The 21,414-nt window shown below is 42.5% G+C and overlaps 1 protein-coding gene across 2 annotated transcripts in view; it reads right to left on the reverse strand.

Annotated features, from left to right (window-relative positions):
• Window positions 1-450: 450 nt before the first annotated feature.
• The window catches only part of NUF2 (NUF2 component of NDC80 kinetochore complex), a 29,481-nt gene continuing 8,517 nt past the window's right edge, over window positions 451-21,414 (reverse strand). Inside the window, exons 6-14 of one of the 2 annotated variants that reach the window (XM_049634596.1) lie at window positions 18,623-18,720; window positions 17,404-17,477; window positions 16,010-16,106; window positions 14,664-14,726; window positions 11,301-11,438; window positions 9,167-9,307; window positions 7,836-8,011; window positions 6,606-6,741; window positions 451-799 (exon numbers count right to left, since the gene is read on the reverse strand). In XM_049634596.1, coding sequence (XP_049490553.1) covers window positions 665-799; window positions 6,606-6,741; window positions 7,836-8,011; window positions 9,167-9,307; window positions 11,301-11,438; window positions 14,664-14,726; window positions 16,010-16,106; window positions 17,404-17,477; window positions 18,623-18,720 — 1,058 coding nt within the window. In that variant the 3' untranslated portion in view covers window positions 451-664. Of the gene's footprint in view, window positions 800-6,605; window positions 6,742-7,835; window positions 8,012-9,166; window positions 9,308-11,300; window positions 11,439-14,663; window positions 14,727-16,009; window positions 16,107-17,403; window positions 17,478-18,622; window positions 18,721-21,414 lie in introns of those variants that run through there. The other variant, XM_049634597.1, reaches the window with a different exon arrangement.

Here is a 21,414-nt window from a genome sequence, read left to right on the forward strand (position 1 = left end):
TGGTCCCGCCGTTGCCCGCACGTCCTGAACTGCAATTCTCTATTACTGAATAATCCCATTTTTGCTGGTGGAAAAACTGACAGTTTATTTTTAAGTGAAGCATCAGTGAAGAACTGGACCACCACACTCACACCTTCTCTCGCAAGTAATCACGCTAGAAAGTGGTACAGCACACACGTTCCGCACTCCAGTACCAAACAGAGCCCGGTTCAAATCTTGGCTCACCCGTTCCGTCTCTCAGGACCCACAGAGCAGTAACAGAAATATGTACGCGCGTTGCCCAAGTGGGCAGCGAACAAGACCCGGACCACGCTGCTCAGTGATACCACACCTCCTGATGTCCACAAAGCAAGCAAAGGCAGCAGAAGGCAACAGGAAGATTTTGCATTCCAGTGCACCCATTTTTATCTTATTCCAACTACTGACAACCAGGGGCAGAGGAGACACATGAACAGCTGCACAGGTTATTTTAATTGTAAGTTAATAAAAGTCTACATCACACGTGTTCTCTTACAAAATAACAACCTATAAGAGCCCGTGAAAACGGCTGAGCCAACATTACGTGCTGCTTCCGATACTTCCAAGAACTTCAACCGACTGTCCTCTTTCCCAATGTAAAAGGAAGGCGGCTAGCTGCTTGCGGAAAGACAAGTGCCTGCGTTAATCAAGCCGACGTTCTGAACATGTTCTTCTTCAGTTCAGCCGTTTTCTCCTCGATTTTAGCACCACAGTCCTCTGCCGCCTTTTCAATGCCTTCATGGTACTTCTCCAAAGCAGCTTTCAAACTCAGAAAGATTTCCTAGGTGGGAAATGAACTGGAGTAAGGATTATCCCATGCATCAAGCTAACCTGATAATGAGTGGCAAGAACTCGAACCATCTCGTTAATATGCATTAGTCATATTTTAAAGCCCCAACGATCGTATGTGCACACGCACGCACACGTGTACCGGCTTGTTTTAAAAATTCCTTCTGCAAGCTGGGCAGACACAACGAAAAAGTCTGCTACTCAGAAGAAAGCAGAGATGTGCACAACAATGCTTTGGATTCCACGATGTCAAGAACATATTTCTAATTGTCAAGGAAGAGTTCCTACTTTGGAGCTTTTCATCTGTACCAGGCAAGTACCTGGGTTACTGACTGTATATACCACTACACCCTATGCATCTGGCCCCGATCACCACTAAAAAGCTGTGTATGCAGGTCTAAGAAGTAATCGGGAGGACTGGAAAATACATGGTAGAGCCGCTTTAATAAAGCCATCAGGTAATTCTAATAAGCAATAATGAGTTTTCATAGAAACATGGGGATGGGCTAAGAATTTAGAAAACCACGAGAGAACAATTTTTATAGATGGAATAAAATAAAAGAAGCCAGTTGGCCTCCATGCATTCTCTTCTCTCTCGTACTTTACATAGTATGATTTTGACCTTCATATTATTCCTTTTTCTTGAACAAAACAATTCTCAAACCTCGGTACAAGAAAAAGTGGCATTCTGAAAGTTTATAGTTTCATCACTGAAATAAAATAGCAGACAGCAGTCCTTTTCCAATGGGAAGAAAAAGCAGTAAATGGGTGTGACGGGGATAATGTTCTTAATTTTAATCGTCCCTCCCATTAACTTTTTCTTAAATCTATACTTTGTCTACTACTGACCTTAGGGGTTTTTTGTTTGTTTTAAAACGTTTATTTGTTTTAAGAGAAACAGAGAGAGTGCACGTGCGAGCGATGGAGGAGCAGAGACAGAGGGAGAGAGAGAATCCCAAGCAGGCTCTGCACTAAGCAAGGACCGTGGACCGTGGAGCTCGACGCAGGGCTCAATCCCAGGACCCTGAGATCACCACCTGAGCCGCTATGGAGAGTCAGATGCTTAGCCAACTGAGCCACCCAGGTGCCCCACTACTTATCTAAGCTTAAGTTTTAGTGTAGACACTACCTCTTTTTGAACAAACTATATAGATTATAATTTAATATATTGCAGTTCACAGTGTTTCCAAAAAGAACAAAACTATTTCCAGACTCTGACATCTACGCAAGTGTGAGCACTCCTGCTCAAGATTCTGTGAATATAAATAGATGCTTAAGGCTAAACACTTCCCCAAATCCAAACACAGATAGTTATTAAATCCTAATACAAAAATAGAAGAGTCTTATTTAGATTTCTAAGATCTAATTGGGCATCAAATTACTACAACTATGGGATGTGAATCATTAAGAAAATAAATCAAACATTTTTGAAAGCTTTATTTCTTAAGTCTTAAAGGAAAAACAAGGTGAATTAGTTGCTAGCTTGTGTAAACACCATTTTAAAAAACTCAGCACATTCAGCAGCCATAGATCAATTTACCTTCCCAGTTCCATAGGAATGTACATTTATTCTTACTAAAAAGGAAGCTGAATAAATTTGGTAGTAAGGCAGTACTCGTGAGAAACTATTAAAACTAAGTGTTTAAATAAAGATACACAATCTAAATATCTGAACCCGCCGCTTCAACACCCCCAAACCCCCTCCTTCTGAGAACAGACTCTCACGGAGGAACCAAAGCCCACAGATGGAGCCAGCTAAATGAGTGACGCATCAAAGCCCATTCCAGGGCACAGCAACAGAAGCAAGCCGACCCTCATGGCCCTCACAGGACGTTAATGACAAGAAACCACAGCCCAAACAAATGCAGTTTTAGTTTCCAATTAAATTCTGTATCCAGGGGCACCTGGGTGGCTCAGTCGGGCAAGTATCCAACTTCGGCTCAGGTCACAACTTCGCGGTTTGCGAGCTGGGGCCCCGCGTCAGGCTCTGTGCTGTCAGCGCAGGGCCCACTCTGGATCCCCCGTCTCCGTCTCTCTGCCTCTCCTCTGCTCGTGCACGCACGCACGCTCTCTCTCTCTCTCTCTCAAAAATAAATAGACATTTAAAATAAAAGTCCTAGAAGGCAGGGATCATGCCTTCCTTAGTCACAACTTATTCCAAGACAGGTGTAGCACCTGGCACCCAGAAGGTGCACAGGCCATTTGGAGAACGAGTGCCTGGATGAATAAAGTACAGAAAAAACAGGGAGCTCCTGTTTTCACCAGGGAAGTGTAACAACAGTGATATTCAGCAGGATGAATCTGGCAGCACTTAGGGCAGATCTGATGTAGAGAATCCTAAGTCAAGGAAGAAACTTAGCAAGTTTTTGGTACAATCCACGAGCATCACAGAATTTCGCGACAGAAGTAGACCAGAAAAGGGTGGTTGTGAACAGTGTCACTGACTTTTAAAAAATCCTAACATTAACTTGGTGACCAGACACCAGGATTATCGAAACAAAGTCCAAAATTTCAACTCTTTGTGATAGAAAGTGATGATGCCATCATATGAAGACATTGGGAAGAAATGGAGTAAAAGGGAAAGAGAGAAAGGGCAGAGGGGAAAGAAAAAGTGAGGAGGAGGAAGGCTGCTGGAAGATGCTGGATGTCATCTGGATGTCACTCTGAAAACGTTATTTTTGTCGAGGTGGGCAAGCCCACGGAAAATATCCAGCAGGCAGTTACGAAAAAGAGCACAGTTGAGGCCACTGGACAGAACAGGAAGAGACTATGAGAAAACCCGTCCAAATAAAGGTGGTAACTGGAAGCAGAAGAGGCAGGTATCTCTGGGAAAAAGGATATTTAAGGAAGAAAGGAATGTGAGGATCATTAGGGTCCCAGAGAATCGCACACAGCATAACTGGGCAACCGCAGTGCATCTTTTCCTTTCCAGGGAGGGGGCTTATGAAAGAAGCTAAAAGGAGCTCTTTGGCAAAATGCATCGTGATTCGCCAAGGATTCAGACGCCCCCATCCTGTTCAGAACCAACGGATATCACAGTGCAGACTGGGTAAAGGTTAGAACCACCAGGCACCTTCAACAACTATCTCCCAAGTCTTGATCAGAGGTTCTCTGCCAGTCTGAAGGAAGAAAAACTTAACACAGCAAAGGGCCCAATTCTAGTCAACATTCTTATTCTGGAGAAAAAGGCATGTTGGTCAAGTGTGCGGGTGACAGCTAAGCCACGAAAAACAGTTAATGTGAGTGATACAAAGATTTCAAACGACCTTGATCCTTTGAAATCCACACTGAAGGAAATAAATGAAGCCTTGAAAAAATAGTAATAAAATTCTAAATTAAAAGTTCCAAGAAATGGCTGCATTAAAGTACGGTGAGACATTTTAACTAGGCAGAACTACATGTGGAAACGATAGGGGTCATTTAATTGATCACCAGCTCAATATGAGCCAAGGGCAAGCTGTTGCTCTAAAAATCCAAGCCAGGATCATACTTCATTAACAGGAGCGCCGTGCTCGGGGGCTGGCCACACCATTATTTGGAAGGCTATGTTTAGAACCAGGTCCTACATTTTAAACAGAATAATGACAAGCAGGAAACGGGGCGGAGTGGGGGGGAGAGACAGTAAACAGGATAGTAATGAATCTGAAAATTAAGCTATATAAAGAGTGGCTGGAAAACTGGGGCTCATTAACCCAGATGAGAAGGCTGAAGGAACCCATGATCATTATCCTCAAATGTCTGCAGTGATATTAAGCAGAGGAGGATACAGATTTGTTCCAGAGAGATCCTGGTTCACTAGACTACAGAAATTATATTCTAAACTAAAAACGACAAGTAACATTTTAACAACCAAAGCTGTCCTGGTAAAACAGCTTGGGTGGTTATGGGCTCTGTGATACTGAAAACAATGAAGCGGAACCTATCAGTGGTTCTCAAAAGCCACAATAAAAAATTCCAGTCCGTGGACCCCGCTGCTGAGGATTCTAATTCAGGACATCCGGGTGGGGGGTTGTGTTTATTTTGCAATTCCTGTTTGAATTCTAATACAGAGCCAGTTTTAGCAATTTCATGCTAGAGGACCATCCAAGTTTACAAATATTCATGAAAAGCACACTACATAGAAGGCACCCGCCTAGGCACGGTTTCACGTACAATGATAAAAAACACGTAATTGCTGCTGTCGAGAAACTTGAAATGTTACTGGCCAGACATCTCTGCGTTGCACACAGTAACATAAGGCAAGCAGGGCTGAGGGGCAGGAAGTCCTCCCACAGTAACTGCTTCACTAACTGTGCTTGACCCTGTGATAACAAATAAATATTAATTGATTGAGTGATTTGGTTAAGAAGGAGGATTAAGTATCTCCTCTAAGATCTTTGTAAGCCACATTTTAGAGATAAACAGAGGGACAAAGGCGGAGTCTTGGTGCATATCCAGGTAAGAGGCAGAAAAAAGAGAAGCCGTTGAAATGTAGAAAGAAAAGGGAAGGGCAGAAAAAGTCAGGGCAGCACACTGGGCAGACAGGCACAGGGAAACACAGCCCTTTTCCTTTCCTTTCTTGCTGCCTTCCCTCCACAGTGGCCTCAAGACAGCCTTCAGTGTATGCACATGCACACCTACAAGTGGCCGTGCAACAACCTCTTTCAAGGAGATGACAGTCCCGAGAACAGGTGAGGGGCGTGTCTGCAGTGGCTTTTAGCATTCTGACTCCTGGCAAACTGGATGTGGATGGTGGAAGGTAGTGACGGCAAGTATTTAAACATTTTTCAGCTTTCAGGTTTTAGGAAACCTTGATCCAATATGGCAATATAGGTAAGGTGAAGAATAAGAAAAAAAAAAAAAAGAGGCCATGGGATTTCACGTGATAAAGGGCTGTTTTCAGTGATTTCTGGTAGCAGTTTGGGCCAGTCTTGAGGATATAGGTCAAACTTCAAAAGTGAAGAGAAAATGAGGGGCTCCTGGGTGGCTCAGTCGGTTGAGCGTCCGACTTCAGCTCAGGTCATGATCTCGCGGTTCACGAGTTGAAGCCCCACGTCGGGGTCTCTGCTGACAGCTCGGAGCCTGGAGCCTGCCTCGGATTCTGTGTCTCCTTCTCTCTCTGCCCCTCCCCTGCTTGTGCTCTTTCTCTCTCAAAAATAAAAAAAACATTAAAAAAAAAAAAGATTAAGAGAAAATGAGCTCTAATCAACACATCAGGAATAGATTACTTCTTTGAGACATCAGCAGTTAAGAAAAGGACAGAAGGTAAACACTTTATGTTTGGCACTACACTGACATTTTGGAAGACACAAACGTGGAAGTCAAGATGTGTGTCCTCATTAAACTTGGAACTATGTACGAAATAAAATAAATACGCTGAAACAAGCAAAGAATAAAACCAGTAAGTAACTTTCAGGAATTGTGATACAGATACCATTAAAAGTCTCCTCACACAGGGACTAACCTAAGCTATTTCGTTTCACGTAACAACTCAAACACACTGAACACTGATGATAAATCATTTGGAGAGAAACTTTTTAGAGGACATTACTTACGATCATTATGCAAGTTTACTTATCAAAAAATGGTCAGAGCCTTTCGGGAGCACCTGCTCTTAACTGTAGTCAGGCCAGGGGGAAAGACCAGTGAAGAAAAGTTACGAAGGAGACAAACAAACACAGGTGAATGGAGACAGAACCCAAGGACGTAGGAGGTCAAGTTCTGCTTCAGAGAATGGACAAACCCCGAAGATGAGGGTGACGGAACCGCCACTGTGAGCTGGTAGACGATGTGAAATTCACTTGTGAACACACACTCACTTGGGACTTCAGTCTCTCCCTTTCAGTGGCATCTTTCAGTTGCTGAATTCCCAATTTAATCTTTTGGATTTCTTGATTAATTGTGGTTACTCGCTCATAGACAGCTCCTCTTTTTTCTTGAACTTTATTGCAATCTCTAAAGGAAAACAGAGACAGCTAAATTTTAATTCCACTCAAGCATCTGAAAAGGAAAACATTAACTCTAATACCGACTCCGAAGTGATCGCATCGATTTGTTTGACAAACCTAAACCCCTTCTCAAGACATAAAAGCAAATGGATGCAAACTCCGTGTGGTGCAGCCCCCGAGGGCTATTATTTAAAGCGGAGACTTGAAGTTACACTCCCCCAGGTGTCTTCACTCCTGTACTACGGGTGGGGATGTGAATCAGTACAACTTTTCTGCAAGGCGGATTGGCCACAAATACAAAATCCACCGCTTCTGCCCTTTTTCTTCATCCGCATGAGGCAGAACAAAGGAAATCTTCACCATATACAGGCTGAAACATGGGTCTTATGGGCATACATGCGGTGCGTACTCTAAAAATACAATCTCTGGGGCACCTGGGTGGCTGAGTCAGTTAAGTGTCTGACTTGGGCTCAGGTCATGATCTCGTGGTTCATGGGTTGGGGCCCCGCGTCGGGCTCTATGCTGACAGCTCGGAGCCTGGAACCTGCTTCGGATTCTGTGTCTCCATCTCTCTCTGCCCCTCCCTGGCTCACACTCTGTCTCTCTTGCTCTCAAAAATAAATAAATATTAAATAAATAAACAAACAAACAAACAAAAGGGAACGGACAGGAAGCACACTGGCTAACAACAATAACATGCTTACTGAAGTATTAATTCTTACTAGATTAAAAAACGGGGGCAACCTTTTCTCAAAACAAAACATGGATGCTATAATGCCATAGCCCAGCTGGACTGTAAGACGGGCCAGGCGGTTCATCTTCCGAGAGGGCACGGATATGAGCAGAGATACCAGAGGCCCTTCTGGAGAACCAGGCAAAGGAAACACTAGTGTAATGTACGGAAAAGGAAAAACCGAGGACCTACAACATCTCTCCATCCACACACAGCATTAGGAGATTCATAATGAATTCATCTCTGGTCACCCAAAGGCGGGACACCTTTTTGAGATTACAGGAGCTTTGGAATCTTAGGGAGGTGACAACATGCTAGCTTTCCCCGCTTATTTTCTCTAACACATTGAAGTGACAATGACTCCATACTCAATCACCGTGCGTTTGTACTGCTTGACATCCTCGTGCTTCTTATTTATTTTGAATTGTGCTGTGGCAAGTTTTTCCTTCTTCCCAATCATCAGTCTTTTGAAGGAATTTTCTTCAGTCTTCAGTTTCTTCAGTTCTGACTCATCACTCTCAATTTGGTCCTCCAAGTTCAGGCTCTGCGTTTTACCACAAGGACGTAAAGTCAATACAACCCATTAGGATTTATAAACAAGAGGAATGTCTATTTCTTGGATGAGCTCTACGAAGATACAGTTGGAAGATGAGAAAAACCCGGACCGTCCGGAGGGCACGGGAAGGCGCCGGGGACCCTGGGAAAGGACGGGACACCCGGCGAGGGGTCCGTACGGGGTCGCTCATCAGTGAGGATGAGGACAGAGCCGTGTGCTAGGAGGACCGGCCGAGAGGCTGTGCCGAGGGCGCTGGGCCTGAACTAAGGTAGGAGGAACAAGGAGAAAGGGGAAGTGCAAGGAACTGTTACAGCAGGTGCACCTCAATCTTCTTGCTGACTCTAGACGGCAGATAAGGGAGTACGCGCTTGGGAAAGATTACCCCAGGCAACCTCACCTTCTACCCCTCTCTTCCCTCAAAGAAGTCCTTTATCAAATGCAAAGTCAGTGATCCTGGGGATAGTCTGGATTACTATGATAGAGTGAAGACGTGACAAAGGATTTTCAAGCTTCCAGCCTGAGAAACTTAAGTAACATTAGTATACCTGTGGACCCCCAGAGCAGGGCCTACATTGTAAACCTAAATCTCCTTATAGACCCCAGGGACAGCGCATTTGCAACTGTTAGTACAGGTTTAAAATTCCATTACTTTTCCCCCAAAATACACATGGCAATATGCCATGTTACTGAATTTATTATTCATCTCATCTGAAAGTTTAACATAGGCCTTCCCACTACTGTGTGCAACAAGAAAACTGTTTTGGGGCGCCTGGGTGGCTCCGTCGGGTAAGCATCCAACTCAATCTCGGCTCAGATCATGATCTCACGGTGCGGGAGATCGAGCCCCATGTTAGGCTCTGTGCTGACAGCTCAGAATCTGCTTGGGATTCTCTGTCTCCCTCTCTCTGCCCCTCCCCGACTCGTTCTCTCTTTCTCTCTCTCTCTCAAATATAAAATAAGGTAAGTATTTAAAAACAAAAAAAGAAGAATGTTTCGTTGCCCAGCATACACTGCCACATCTATTATTCTCTAGAATGACCTTGCTTTTCTTTAGGAAAATAGTAACAAAAAGTAAAAGCAAATCCAAGCAACTATAGTAAACCATTACATAATAAAAGCATTAAAATGCTACATAATACAAACCTCCTTTAAGATGTTGGTTAACTTTTCCCTATTATCTGCAAGGTCCTGTATTTTCTTCTGATATAACTGTACCTCCAGCTGACATGAAGGCAAGCACTCAACTGAGTCTCTGTAGATTTCGTATTTCTCCATCACTTCTTGCTTTGAGAGAGAAAACAAAAAACATAAAAGCCAGTGTGATAGTCTCCTTTATGAAACTGCAGTACTGTGTTTGCTCTTAAATAATTTCTGCACTTAATACTGAAAGCTTAAGAGCAGAGAACAATTAAGTTTCTGGGTCAGGGAGAAAGCACTATTACTGACACGTGTCTAAGTACATATAATTATGCTTCCTAATTGCCAGATATCCTTGCACAGTGGAGAACTGCCACAATTTTACTAAATCACTCACTGAAGTACCTTCCAAAGGTTATTCATGGTGAGTTTAAGAGAGTTCGTGTCTGCTAATATTCAAACTACTCCTAATTACTCCTGGGCAATCGTATTACCAATGATAATCTTCCTGTTCATCTTTCTAATAACCATTGCTACAGCAGATTCTTTTTAAAAGATTAATTCGTCTTCTGAAATTAGAAAATGAGCATGTTTACTACAACCCCTGGAACAACAGGCTTCCTTTCCTTCTCCCAGGGGCCCGTCCCCGTCCCCGCCCACCTTATTGGCCAACTGGACTTTGTCCTCAGTGAAACGCTTCATCAGATGACTGCTCACTTTTCTGTTGTCTTTTTCTTCCCAATTTGTAAATACTTTTGCATCTCTGAGTGTCATAGATATAACCCCTTTACCTCTCATGCACTATAAACATGTTCCATAGGTCTTCTTTTCTCTACAGATTTGGATTTCCTATCTTAATTTAAAAAAAAAAAAAAAAAAATCTAGCCCAGTTCAAGATTATACAAATGTTCTCCTAAAATTTCTAAAATTAAGTTTTAATCCACATAGAATTTACTTTTGTAAATGGCACAAGGTGTAGACCCAGCTCCCTTTTCTTCTAAATGAATGGCCAACTGAGCCAGAACTGTTTACTAAATAAACTACACTTTTCTCTTAAATACTCAGATCTATTTGTTGGCTTTCATTTCCGTTCTGCTGTCTATTCCTGTAATAGGATCTTAATGATCAGGAATGGCTGGAATAACGAATTCAGAGATAAACCAGAAATGTTCCTTTAATGGAGTTTAAAAACCCTGCCTCACAAAGGATGCTAAATTGTCCACCCACTTCTACTTCTATCCCTGTCCACCTCCATCCATCTCCCACAGTGACCCATCATCTTTTTAAACGTAAATTATATCATGTTCCAACATCCCCCTTTTAAACTAGTCAGTGGTATGTCCTGCTCTCACAGTAAAATCCAGCACCCTGAAAAATCTGCCAGTTTTTCTATCATCACCTCATGCCATTCCCCTTCTTACGTTTAAGGTGTTATTCTTTGAATATACCTTGCTCCCTTCTACCTCAGAGAATTTGCAAATGCTGTTCCCACTCCTCAGATGCTCTTCCATGCATTTAGTAGGATAAACATTGTTTATCCTTCAGATGTCAGCATCAATTTCTACTTCCTTCCCCCTCTACTCCCAGAGTTCCAAAATATTAAATTAGACCACCATCATTGCATTATTTCAAAGAACCCCATGTTATTTTGTTCGTTTCTCTTTTTGGCACTTTTTAAAAAGTATTTTTAGAACAGTTTTAGGTTCACAGTAAAACTGAGCAGCAGGTACAGGGATTTCCCATGTACTTCCTACCCCAACACATGCACACCCTACGCATTTTCATAATACATATTATAATCCGTAATTATGTAATTGATTATAAACTTAATACCTTTCTCCATCATATAAAGTAAGCAGGTCTCACAAGGACAAAGAATTTCTATTTTGATCATCCAGGACAACATCTCAAAACTTTGTTGTATAATTGAACAAATGTCTTAAAATTGTACTTCCTTTCCCTACACCTGCTTTAGAGAAGAGCTATATCTTAGAGACAAGGGCAAGAAGCTTGAGAAAAAAAGAAATGTAGATAAACTGAATACCACAAAATTAACACACCACTAAGCAAGAGTTGCTAAAAAGAAAAAATACATATAGAGAAAAGCATTAAAATTTTTTTAAATAAAAAGGAAATTCACCCTGGAATTTTTAAGTTTCTGGACGGTATCTTTCATTTTTTCTTTATAATTCTTTAGTTTCTCTGGAGAATCCACAATTTTTGTTTTCAAACTCTCTTGCACTTCTTTCAAAGAAACTACGGACAATTTTAGCTCATTCTGTTGAGAAAACATATTTATATTAGATACAGTAATAAAACTGGTAACTTACCATTACGACAACGGAAAAGGACAAAGGAACGGGGTCTCTGCTCGCTGTGGTGGGGGCGGCTGTACAACTACGACCCTGTCACTCGCCTGCGTATTTGTTCCCATTCGTCTGTGGGCCGAAGACCAAGCCCCTGAGCAGGACATTCAAAGGCCCTTTGCCGTGTACCCCTCCCGTCCTCGCCAGGGTCCTCTTCCACCAGGGCCCCGCTCTACCTACGACCTGCTAACGTCAGGCCTAGGCTCGGAAGGTGCCAGCAATGTCTCTCTGATCAGCACAGTCCTTCTGAAAACCGTCAGCCCTGTGCCGCCTGTGAGCTCCATTAATCCTTGGAAATCCTGCCCCCACTGCCTTTACGTCCTTCTATAAACAACACCATCACTGTTCAGGGGACGCTATCCGTATGTACTTCATATGTGTTGCTGACTTTGGCTGGGTGACCTGGAGTTGTGTAAAGTTCTTTTGTGTTCCCAGAGCACACACCAAGCACTAGCACTGGGGGGGTGATCGACACATGCTCGCTGAATTAAAACAAATTTCCTTAGTCTCCCGAATTTCAAACCACCCGGGGAACTGAGGTGAAGGGCATCAGAAAACGCTATTAAAACTTCTGTGTAAGTGTAAGGGCGCCTGAGTGGCTCAGTCAGTTGAACCTCTGACTCTTGATTTCGGCTCAGGTCGTGATCTCACGGTTCGTAGGTTCAAGCGCGGAGCCTGCTTGGGATTCTCCCTCTCTCCCTCTCTTTCTGCCCTTCCCCTGTTCATGCTGTTTCTCTCTCTCTCTCAAAATAAATAAATATTAAAAAAAAAAAAATCTCTGCAAGTCTAAAATTATATAAAAAGAAAAATATTCACATGAACTTCCTCCCAAAGTATTAGCTGATAAATTACATTGTTTTGAAACACTCTATGACTCAATGAATCGATATAGAAAGGTTTCCAAGAAATATGAAGTGCAAGAACCAATTACAGATCAACATACAACACAAAACGGAATAGTTTCTACGAAAGCAGAATAATGAAAAAGCAAGACAACCATATGCCTCTACACAGGTGCACACCATGTCAGGGAAAAGGACGGGAGGGTGTGGCCTGCAGGGTAAGCGGGCCCAGAGAAGAGGGGCTTTGTGTCTCACTCGCTGTCCCTTGTCTCTCCCTGCATATATAACGATACACACGTTATGCCATTTGAGTATTTCACGACAGGAAGGTACTGCTATGTGGCTCGTGTAACTTGTCTACAAGTTATTTTTTTTAACTAAAAAGTACCACAACTGATCTCACCTTTTTTCCAACTAACTCAGGGAGGCAAGTTAAATGTTTGAAACAGTGTGTCTGTTATTTTAGTAGACCGCCCCACTGTCTGCTCCCTCATGCTCCACAAAACTACTGATCACTTTCCTTCCAATTGATACTGACTTTCATCACAGTTTTTCCCTTTATAAAAAGCTTAGATTGGATATTATAATTACAAAATGATTTTATTTTAATGTAGCTTTAAATGGGACAGAAAGAAATGAATAATAAAACTGAACCACAGCCAATACTACTCAGATAAAAGCCTTTGCTAATAAAAAGAGTGACAGAAAAACAAGGAACATGTTCCACCAAAGTAAATTTCAGGTGGATCTAAAGTGTCAGCGTTAACAGGGAAGCCATAAAAGTACAACGAGACAATGTGGGATTAAACAAATGAGAAGTGGGACGGTATTTTCTACGTAAAGAATTCAAGCCACAAACCATGAAGGCCATGTCTATACATTTTACCACATTGAAAACATAAGCCTTCTAATGGGGAAAAAATGATGAATTTAAAAGACAAATAGTTAATACCCCAAACTCATAAATCTTCTTTAAAAAAAATGAAATAAGCAGGGTGCCCACGTGGCTCAGTTGGTTGAGCGTCTGACTTTGGCTCAGGTCATGATCTCACAGCTCGGCTCGTGAGTTCGAGCCCCGCGTCGGGCTCGGTGCTGACAGCTCGGAGCCTGGAGCCTGCTTCGGATTCTGGGTCTCCCTCTCTCTCTGCCCCTCCCCCACTTGTGCTCTGTCTCTCTCTCAAAAATAAGTAAACATTAAAAAAATAAATTAAAAAAATGAAATGAAATGAAATGAAAAGAACGCAGATAGCTTACAAAATAAGAAATAACAGTAAACCATTGAATCAAGATGTCGAAATCACTAAGAATCAAAAAAAATCAAAATTAAAATGAGGTGTTTTTTTTCCTACAAAAGTGACAAAGAGAGCAAACTAAAAACATCCAATTTTGGCAAGAGTGTAGGGAAAAGAACACTCATATTGTATCAGTAGAAATGCAAGTTGATATCTTTTTAGAAGTCAGTTTAGCAAGGTGGATCAATTTTAAATACTTTTTCAAGTTTATTTATTTATGTTTGAGAGACAGACAAAGAGAGTGAGCAGGGGAAGGGGAAGGAGAGAGGGAGAGACAGAATCCCAAGCAAGCTACGCACGGTCAGCACAGAGCCCGACGCGGAGCTCGAACTCACAAACCTTGAGATCACGACCTGAGCCAAAACCAAGAGTCAGAGGCTCAACCGACTGAGCCACCCAGGGGCCCCTCGGTGGGTCGATTTTACACGTGTGTTCCCCTTAACCCAGAAATCCTACATGTGGGAATTTATTCCAAGATGAAGGGCAGCAGGTGCACAAATATCGACGCCCGTACGTGTGTAGCCCGTACACGCTGCTGTCCAATTGCAGAAAAATTAGAAGCCAGCGGACGTCTATCAACAGGACACTAGAAGTAGCTACGTTAGCCCAACGCACAACCATGGGTAACCATTTAGATGATGAGGATCGACGGTGACGTGCTAACTCTCTACACTCTTTTGTTACGTGAAAGCAGGCAGGTCTGAGGCGTGAAGGGTCTAGCATTCCCCGTGTACAATCACACGTGCTTGTCCGCAGAGACAAGCGTCATCTGGGACACATCTCAGACTGTGCGGGAGCTTTCAGGTGATTTTCGCTCTCCTCACACATTTCTGTGTTTCCGTTTTTTGACAGTAGTCAGCTATTGTATTTAAATTGAGAAAAGTTCAATTAGTCTCGTTTTAAGGAGAAAGGGAGAAACATGTGACCGTAACACACACAGTTCAAACATTCCTCACATAACACAGTCAAACCTTCAGGGCTAGTTATAGGAAAAGGAGCTTACCAAACGCTTGGTTTTCTCTGAAATCTCTGACTTCTTTTGGGAATTTCCGTCTTGTAGCACTATCTAAGGAAAAAAGCAAACAACTCTTCTCTAATGATTCAAAATAGATTTAAATTTGCCGCTAACATAAAGGTAAGAAAAAAGAGGAGTTAAATGGATTAGACCATAATATATATTCTCAAACTTATCTATTTGTGATACCACTGCTCCAAAACAAGTATCTAACAGCTCCTCTACTAAGCAGTGAAGTCCAAATAAGTGCATAAGTACTTATGTCCTAACAACTCAGTAGCCCTTTGAAAAAGCAATATATACAAATTGAAAGAAAAAGATGTTTATTTTATTCTCAAATAACCACAACTACTCCCAAATTGGATGTGTGTACCTGTCGCACACTGCACAAATGCACACATCTTGGAATCAGATTGGACTCAGACAGTCTCATTTCCTGTTCTGAGATTTTTTCACGTAGTACTGGTTTTTTAGCATGGCCAATGTCAAAACCCAGGTTCACAAAGACACGAAAGGAAGGTAATGTGAGTTGTTGGAACTGTGGACTATCTTCAACAGGTGGTTCAAGCAGGGTATGGCAGATGCTGCTTATCATTGTTTCCCTTGAAATTTTAAAATATCCTGAAGCACCCCTGCGGGTTCGCTGTGGTGTCCAGGGTGCCATGGGACAGTTTGGGAACGGTGGGAGCAGAAAAAGGGAAATCCTAAAAAACTCTAGTCAAGGAGACAGCGTGTAACTCTGACAACACGAATAAATAACTCATGGTCAACAGAAGTATACATCCATTCTAAGGGGCACAAGTGGGCACAGCAAGGTACCCTGCATCTTTAGCAACTGGAAGTAACATTCCCTTACCCCTCCACACCCACCAAAAAAAAAAAAAAAAAAAAAAAAAGCGGTGTTTTTAAATTTTAAGCTAACAACCGTGAAAATAAAACGAGACCTCGCTCACGTGGAGTCGGGAGGCCAGGAGGGGGAGCCCTCACCCCATGATTAATTACAGGAAGCCTCGGCAACCGCAGGCCCAATGCTGGCAGGAGGTTCGTGGCATCTCCACTGGGAATCAACTCCCCCAACCACCGCGCCACTCAGCCAAGGAGAAGCCACCAGCAGCCTCAACTTCTGCTTTTCTTCCGTGGACTTTCTTTCAAAGTCGCCCCTCCCAACCCCCTCCTTCTCCATAAAGTAACATCGCTCTCCTCGTCCGACTAGCCCTCGGCTCGTGCTCAGCTGACGTGTACCAAGCTGCAACTCTCTGCTCTTCCCACATAAACCCATTTTTGCTGATAAGATTAACTGGCTGTTTCATTTTTACGGTCAACACAGCTGATACCGTTTTCTGACGAAACTCTTGATTCAGTGATTGCTGCAGCTCCTGAATATCATCTGAAAGCTGCTTGAACTCTGCTTGTTCTTCGACTGGAACAGAACTAAACATAGCAAAATAGATTAAAATGACACATATCAAGTTCTTAACTGTGCAAGGCCAAAACCGTCCCTGTCCTCAAATAACTCAGATGAAAAAACAAGAAACAAAAAACTGTTTTCATGTGTCTGAATTCTCATCCTTTCATGTGACAGGGGTTTAAAATAGATGACCTGACCTCTACGACACAGAAAATAAAAATCAGATGGGCTCCTTCGGCCTCCCACCTCCCAATCTATGGATGGACTCCTCTGCACTCATACCTGCCCCTTCTAACTCGGCTCCTGATACGAGGGGCGGGACATCCCTTTCTGTTCGTGCCGGTTCCTGCCTGGCTGCTCTCCTCCCCTCTCTCTCCTGGGTCCCGCATTCCTTTACTCTGCCCGTCCTTCCTACCAGCACTTGCCCACGTAAAGGTCTCTGCCCTGCGCGTGGCTCTCAACTTCGGTTTTGAGACGCGGTCTAGAACTGTGGTTTTCGCTATCACTTCCCTGGCTGCTAGCACGCCGAATAATCTTGACATGCTTTCAACTGGCTATTTGCACGTATTCCTCCGTAAATCCCATTTTCAACCTTTGCCCATTTTTCTCTCATCCTTTGGCTCCTGGTTTGTACATGTGTGTATCAGGCTTCGTTAGGGACAGGGCCGTTCTGCTGCACATGCTGGAAACACCTGCTCCTGGTTTGTTACTCATCTTTCCCCTTGGCTCACGCCAAATTTACCTGTTACATTTTACTACCTGCCTCCTACCCCTAGACTTCACAGCTCCCGGCTGTCTCTAAATCTACACACGGACAGGTGAGGAATGTTCTCCCCGAAGCAGGTCAACTCAAAACCGTCAAGAAATCAGAAGGGATAAAAAAAAAATCCCTCTGCTCAAAGTCTATGTACCTGGCCAAGAAATCACAAGTCCTGAATGACTCTCCCCACTGACCAACGAAGCAAAACAAAGCTCTGTTGAAGGAGTAAAACTTGCCCAGAATTAACAGACCTTAAGGAACAGAGGCCAGTTAGGCCCCTACACTAGTAACTCCAGACACAACTTAGGAGGGAAGTTCACGGCTTTACACATCTCAGGCTAATTTCACTAACCACAAGGATAAAGTTAAAGAATATATTATGTACGAAGAGTTAGAAAGAAGGAAAGCTAGTTTTTCTTTTTAGAACAGGTAAACTTAGACCGTCTGCTATTTAGTGAGGGCAGTGGGGGAGACCTGAAGGGGACCGCAGGACTGCAAAGTCCTACCCGCGATTCACTCTGCACCCCGAAACCGTACTTATTCGTAAATCTCCGACTTACTCAAGTCTCTCCAGTTTCATCAGTGCCTCCTGGTGTGCAGTAGTCAACTGGTGCATTTTGTCCACAGAAGATTTCTGTTAAAGCAAATTTTGTATTAGTGCTTTTCAATATAAACAGTGATGTGTTTCAAAAAACATCTACCGGTTCACACCACAGAATGCTTACCCCTCATCTTTCACCATCAGAAATAAGAAATTTAAGAGAGAACAGGCATTCGTGATGAGTGAACTAGAAACTTTCTTGTTCACACACAAATGCCCAGTTCCTACCATAGGCAGGCACTGCGCTAAGTGCCAGGAACAATACCCAAGAAGGCGAAGTTACACTTCGGACTTAAGTCGCTCCTAGAAGAGTCAGACACACGCCCGGAAGACCGCAGAGCAACCTGCTACAGGACTAGATACAATGACACCCAAACCCGACGTGGGTAGCGGCTGGGGAGGAGTGTCCCCGGGGCTTCGTGAAACCAACAGATGTTTGAGCTGTGGCTTAAAAAATGAGAAATCAGCCAAGCAAAACTGTATGTTTCTGTGTGTGTAGCAAATACATGTGTAAGCTCTGGAGAGTGTGTGATGTTGAGGAAGCATAAGCTTAACGGGATTTGTGCAAGGAAGCACTTACATATACACTCAGTGTAGCTGGAGCTTAAGTTCTAATTGTCTGGTGGTCCTCTGGCACTCTTCTAAGAATATGATAACCCCACACTGAGGACAGATGGAAACAAATCACACAGATGACCCATAACCTTTCCAAATTCTCTAAATTGTTGACGAAACGAGTTTCCATCTGTTAGAGTGATTTACTTGGCTTGAATCTTGTAACACAATGTTGGGCAAGCTTGATAAACAGAACATCCTTTTAGGCTATTTTTTAGAAAGCAAATACAAACCTCAAATATCTAATTAAATAAAAACAGACAGATTCGTTACTATTTCTCTTCCCTTACAATTCCTAATATAGGAAAAGGAGCCTCAGCTACAAGAAGAAAACAAAAGGGAACAAAAGTTCCCTAACATGATCAAATAGCAAAGAAAAACTCCTTTTGAGAGATGCTTTCCAGTCATTAAAATCTTCAACTTCACATAAATATTAAAATAAATTGGGCTCTAACAGCCATACGACAATTAGATACCCACGACAACTATTTCAAAACAGGTTAGTATCTCATAAATGATGTTACTGATCTGCTATGTGACCCCAAAATATATTTAAATCTTACGTATTGCCAAAGAAATTCCATGTATGTCTCACGGCACGCTTCTCTGAAGTGAATAAAGTTGATAATGCCACTTAAAAACCGACTTGTTCGTTTTGCCTCTAAAACAGAAAGCAAGACTCCTTAAATAAATCCTGGAGACAATGTGAAAATAAAAATTCATCCTCTCCCACTATATACGTGGCTCAGTTTATAGAATAAAACTGAGAATGTGCTATAATTAGCCAAAGTGCAAAAAAAAAATGTGCTCTAATATAAAGATCAGAATGATCTTTGCATTAATAACTAAAAAAGAAAAAAAAATGGCAAATCATTTCTGGCTGAGAGAGAATGATAGGGAGCAGATTTACTCTCCCATCTTAAACAACTAGGAAACCAGACAAAATGTATGAAGCAACAGATTTTAGACACCGGACAACAGGCACCACAGGACAGCAGTCCCCAAGACAAACGCATGAGTGAACCCTGTTCATGCACCAGCCTGCTACTTGGGACTTTTCAGGCTGGGAGGGAAGGACACCATCAGAACTCACAGGTCCTGCTGAGTCACAGAGATAGAGTGTGGAGTTTGGGGAGCCCAAGGCAACTAGAATTTACGAGTTCTAGAGGCCTTGGCCTCTCCAAACTAATATCTTCCTGACAGCCTTTATTCTATACAGATATCGTTTGTTCAGGAACACAGAGAAACATATCAGCATTATAAAGGGATGATTTTTAATTTTTTTTAACGTTTATTTATTTTTGAGAGAGAAGACAGAATGTGAGCAGGGTTGGTGGGGGGTGGAAGGTTGCAGAGAGACAGAGAGAGAAAGAGAGAGAGAGAGAGAGACAGAATCGGAAGCAGGCTCCAGGCTCCAAGCTGTCAGCACAGAGCCTGACGTGGGGCTCAAACTCATGAACTGTGAGATCATGACCTGAGCAGAAGTGTGAGGCTTAACTGAGACTGAGCCACCCAGGTGCCCCGGGGAAGAATTTCTTTTTTAAGGCCCGAATCAAACTTTTATACTTAAAAAATATCTGAAATGAAAAATACACCAGATAGGATGAACAGCAGAACGGCCTGAGAGATGGATATATTAGTGAAAATGAAGACAGGACAATCAAACCTATCTACAAGGCCAGAGAGAAAAAATGAATAGAGTATCTATGAGCCGAGAGACATCAAGTAGCATAACAAACGTGTCATCGGAGCCCCACCAAAAGAACTGGCAGAAAAAACTTATAACAGATATCTGAATATTTTCCAAATTTGATAGACACTATAGACATAGGCAAGGAAGTGAGCAAATCTAAGTTGGGTCAGGGGGAACACGACAAAGAGAAATGCCCCAAAAAGCACATCATAATCGAACTGCTAAAAACTTACGATAAGGAGAAAGTCTTACAAGCAACCAGACGGAGGAGAACCAAAAGAGCTAAGTCCAGACTAAATAAGCAAGTGGTTTGGATTATGAACTTTCATGTAGGAAGAATTGCAAATGCCTTGGGAATTGGAGCGGAGAGGCCCCAGAAGACGTGGGATGCTAGAAGGCGACGTGTCTAGTGGAAAGGTAGACTAGGGAAAGAAAATCTCTCACGCCAGTGAGGAAAATGTCAGGTAACACTGTCTCTTAGCCTTATCTCTGGCAAGAAGACAAACACTGAGAATTGTAAACCCGGAGCCGACTACCATAGTGATTTCCGGTTTTAATGCAACTACATATGTGGTCTGAGAACTACCAAAATTAGGAATTAAAAAGTGATCTTTGTCCAATGATAACCCCGGAACAACTGCCAAAGGCAAAAAAGTATCTCAGGAGGGATGTGGCCTCAACCCCAGAAGCAGAAGACCGCAGGACTACTCTGTTAAAGACAGACTGTTGAACAAGCTTAAATTTATTACACTCCAAAGGCACACGTGCATGTGGACGTGAGTGCACACACACACACGCGCACAACACACAGAAGAAACAACCTGTCATCAGTGTGTGGGATGCAGCTAAAGCAGGACGAAAAGGAAATTTATAGCACTAAACACCTGTATTAGGAAAGAAGAAAGCTGTCGCATTCATGTCCTCAGCTTCTACTTAAAAAAAAAAAAAAAAAAAAAAAAAAAAAAAAACAGTGGGAAAATAAAGAGCAAATCCAAAGAAAGCATGAGAAGAGAAGGAATAACAATAAGCCCAGAAACCAATAAGATAGAGAAAAGAAATAAAATACAGAAAAATCAATGAAATCAAAGGCTGGTTCTACAAAAAGATAAAATTGATAAGCCTCTAGCCAGACGGGTCCGGGAAAAACAAGAGTGAAAAAGAAATGATAAATATTAGAATGAGACAGGGGACTTCACTACTGAGCCCAAAGACTGTTAAAAAATGATACAGGAAAATTACGAACAACTTTATGTTAATAAATTGCCAATTTAAATGAAGTGTATAAGTTCCCTAAAAAGGGGAAACACCAAAGCGCACTCAGGAGTTTGGCAATAAACCACCAGCATTTGATATTATCAGTGTTCCAGATTTTTCCTCTTCTAATAGGTGTGCAGTGTTTGGTCAACTGATTTTTTACAAAAAGTGTTAAGGTTAATTCCATGGGAAAAGAATAATCTTTTCAGGGGCGCCTGGGTGACTCAGTCGGTTAAGCGTCCAACTCAGCATTTCGACTCAGGTCATGATCTCACAGTTCGCGGGTTTGAGCCCCGCATCGGGCTCCACGCTGGCAGTGCAGAGCCTGCTTGGAGTCTCTCTTTTTTTCTTATTCTCTCTGCCCCTTCTCTAAGTAAATACAGAAACTTTAGAAAAAAAAAAAAAAGA

Source organism: Panthera uncia, chromosome F1 (genome assembly GCF_023721935.1).
Source record: "Panthera uncia isolate 11264 chromosome F1, Puncia_PCG_1.0, whole genome shotgun sequence".
Lineage (NCBI taxonomy): Eukaryota > Metazoa > Chordata > Mammalia > Carnivora > Felidae > Panthera > Panthera uncia.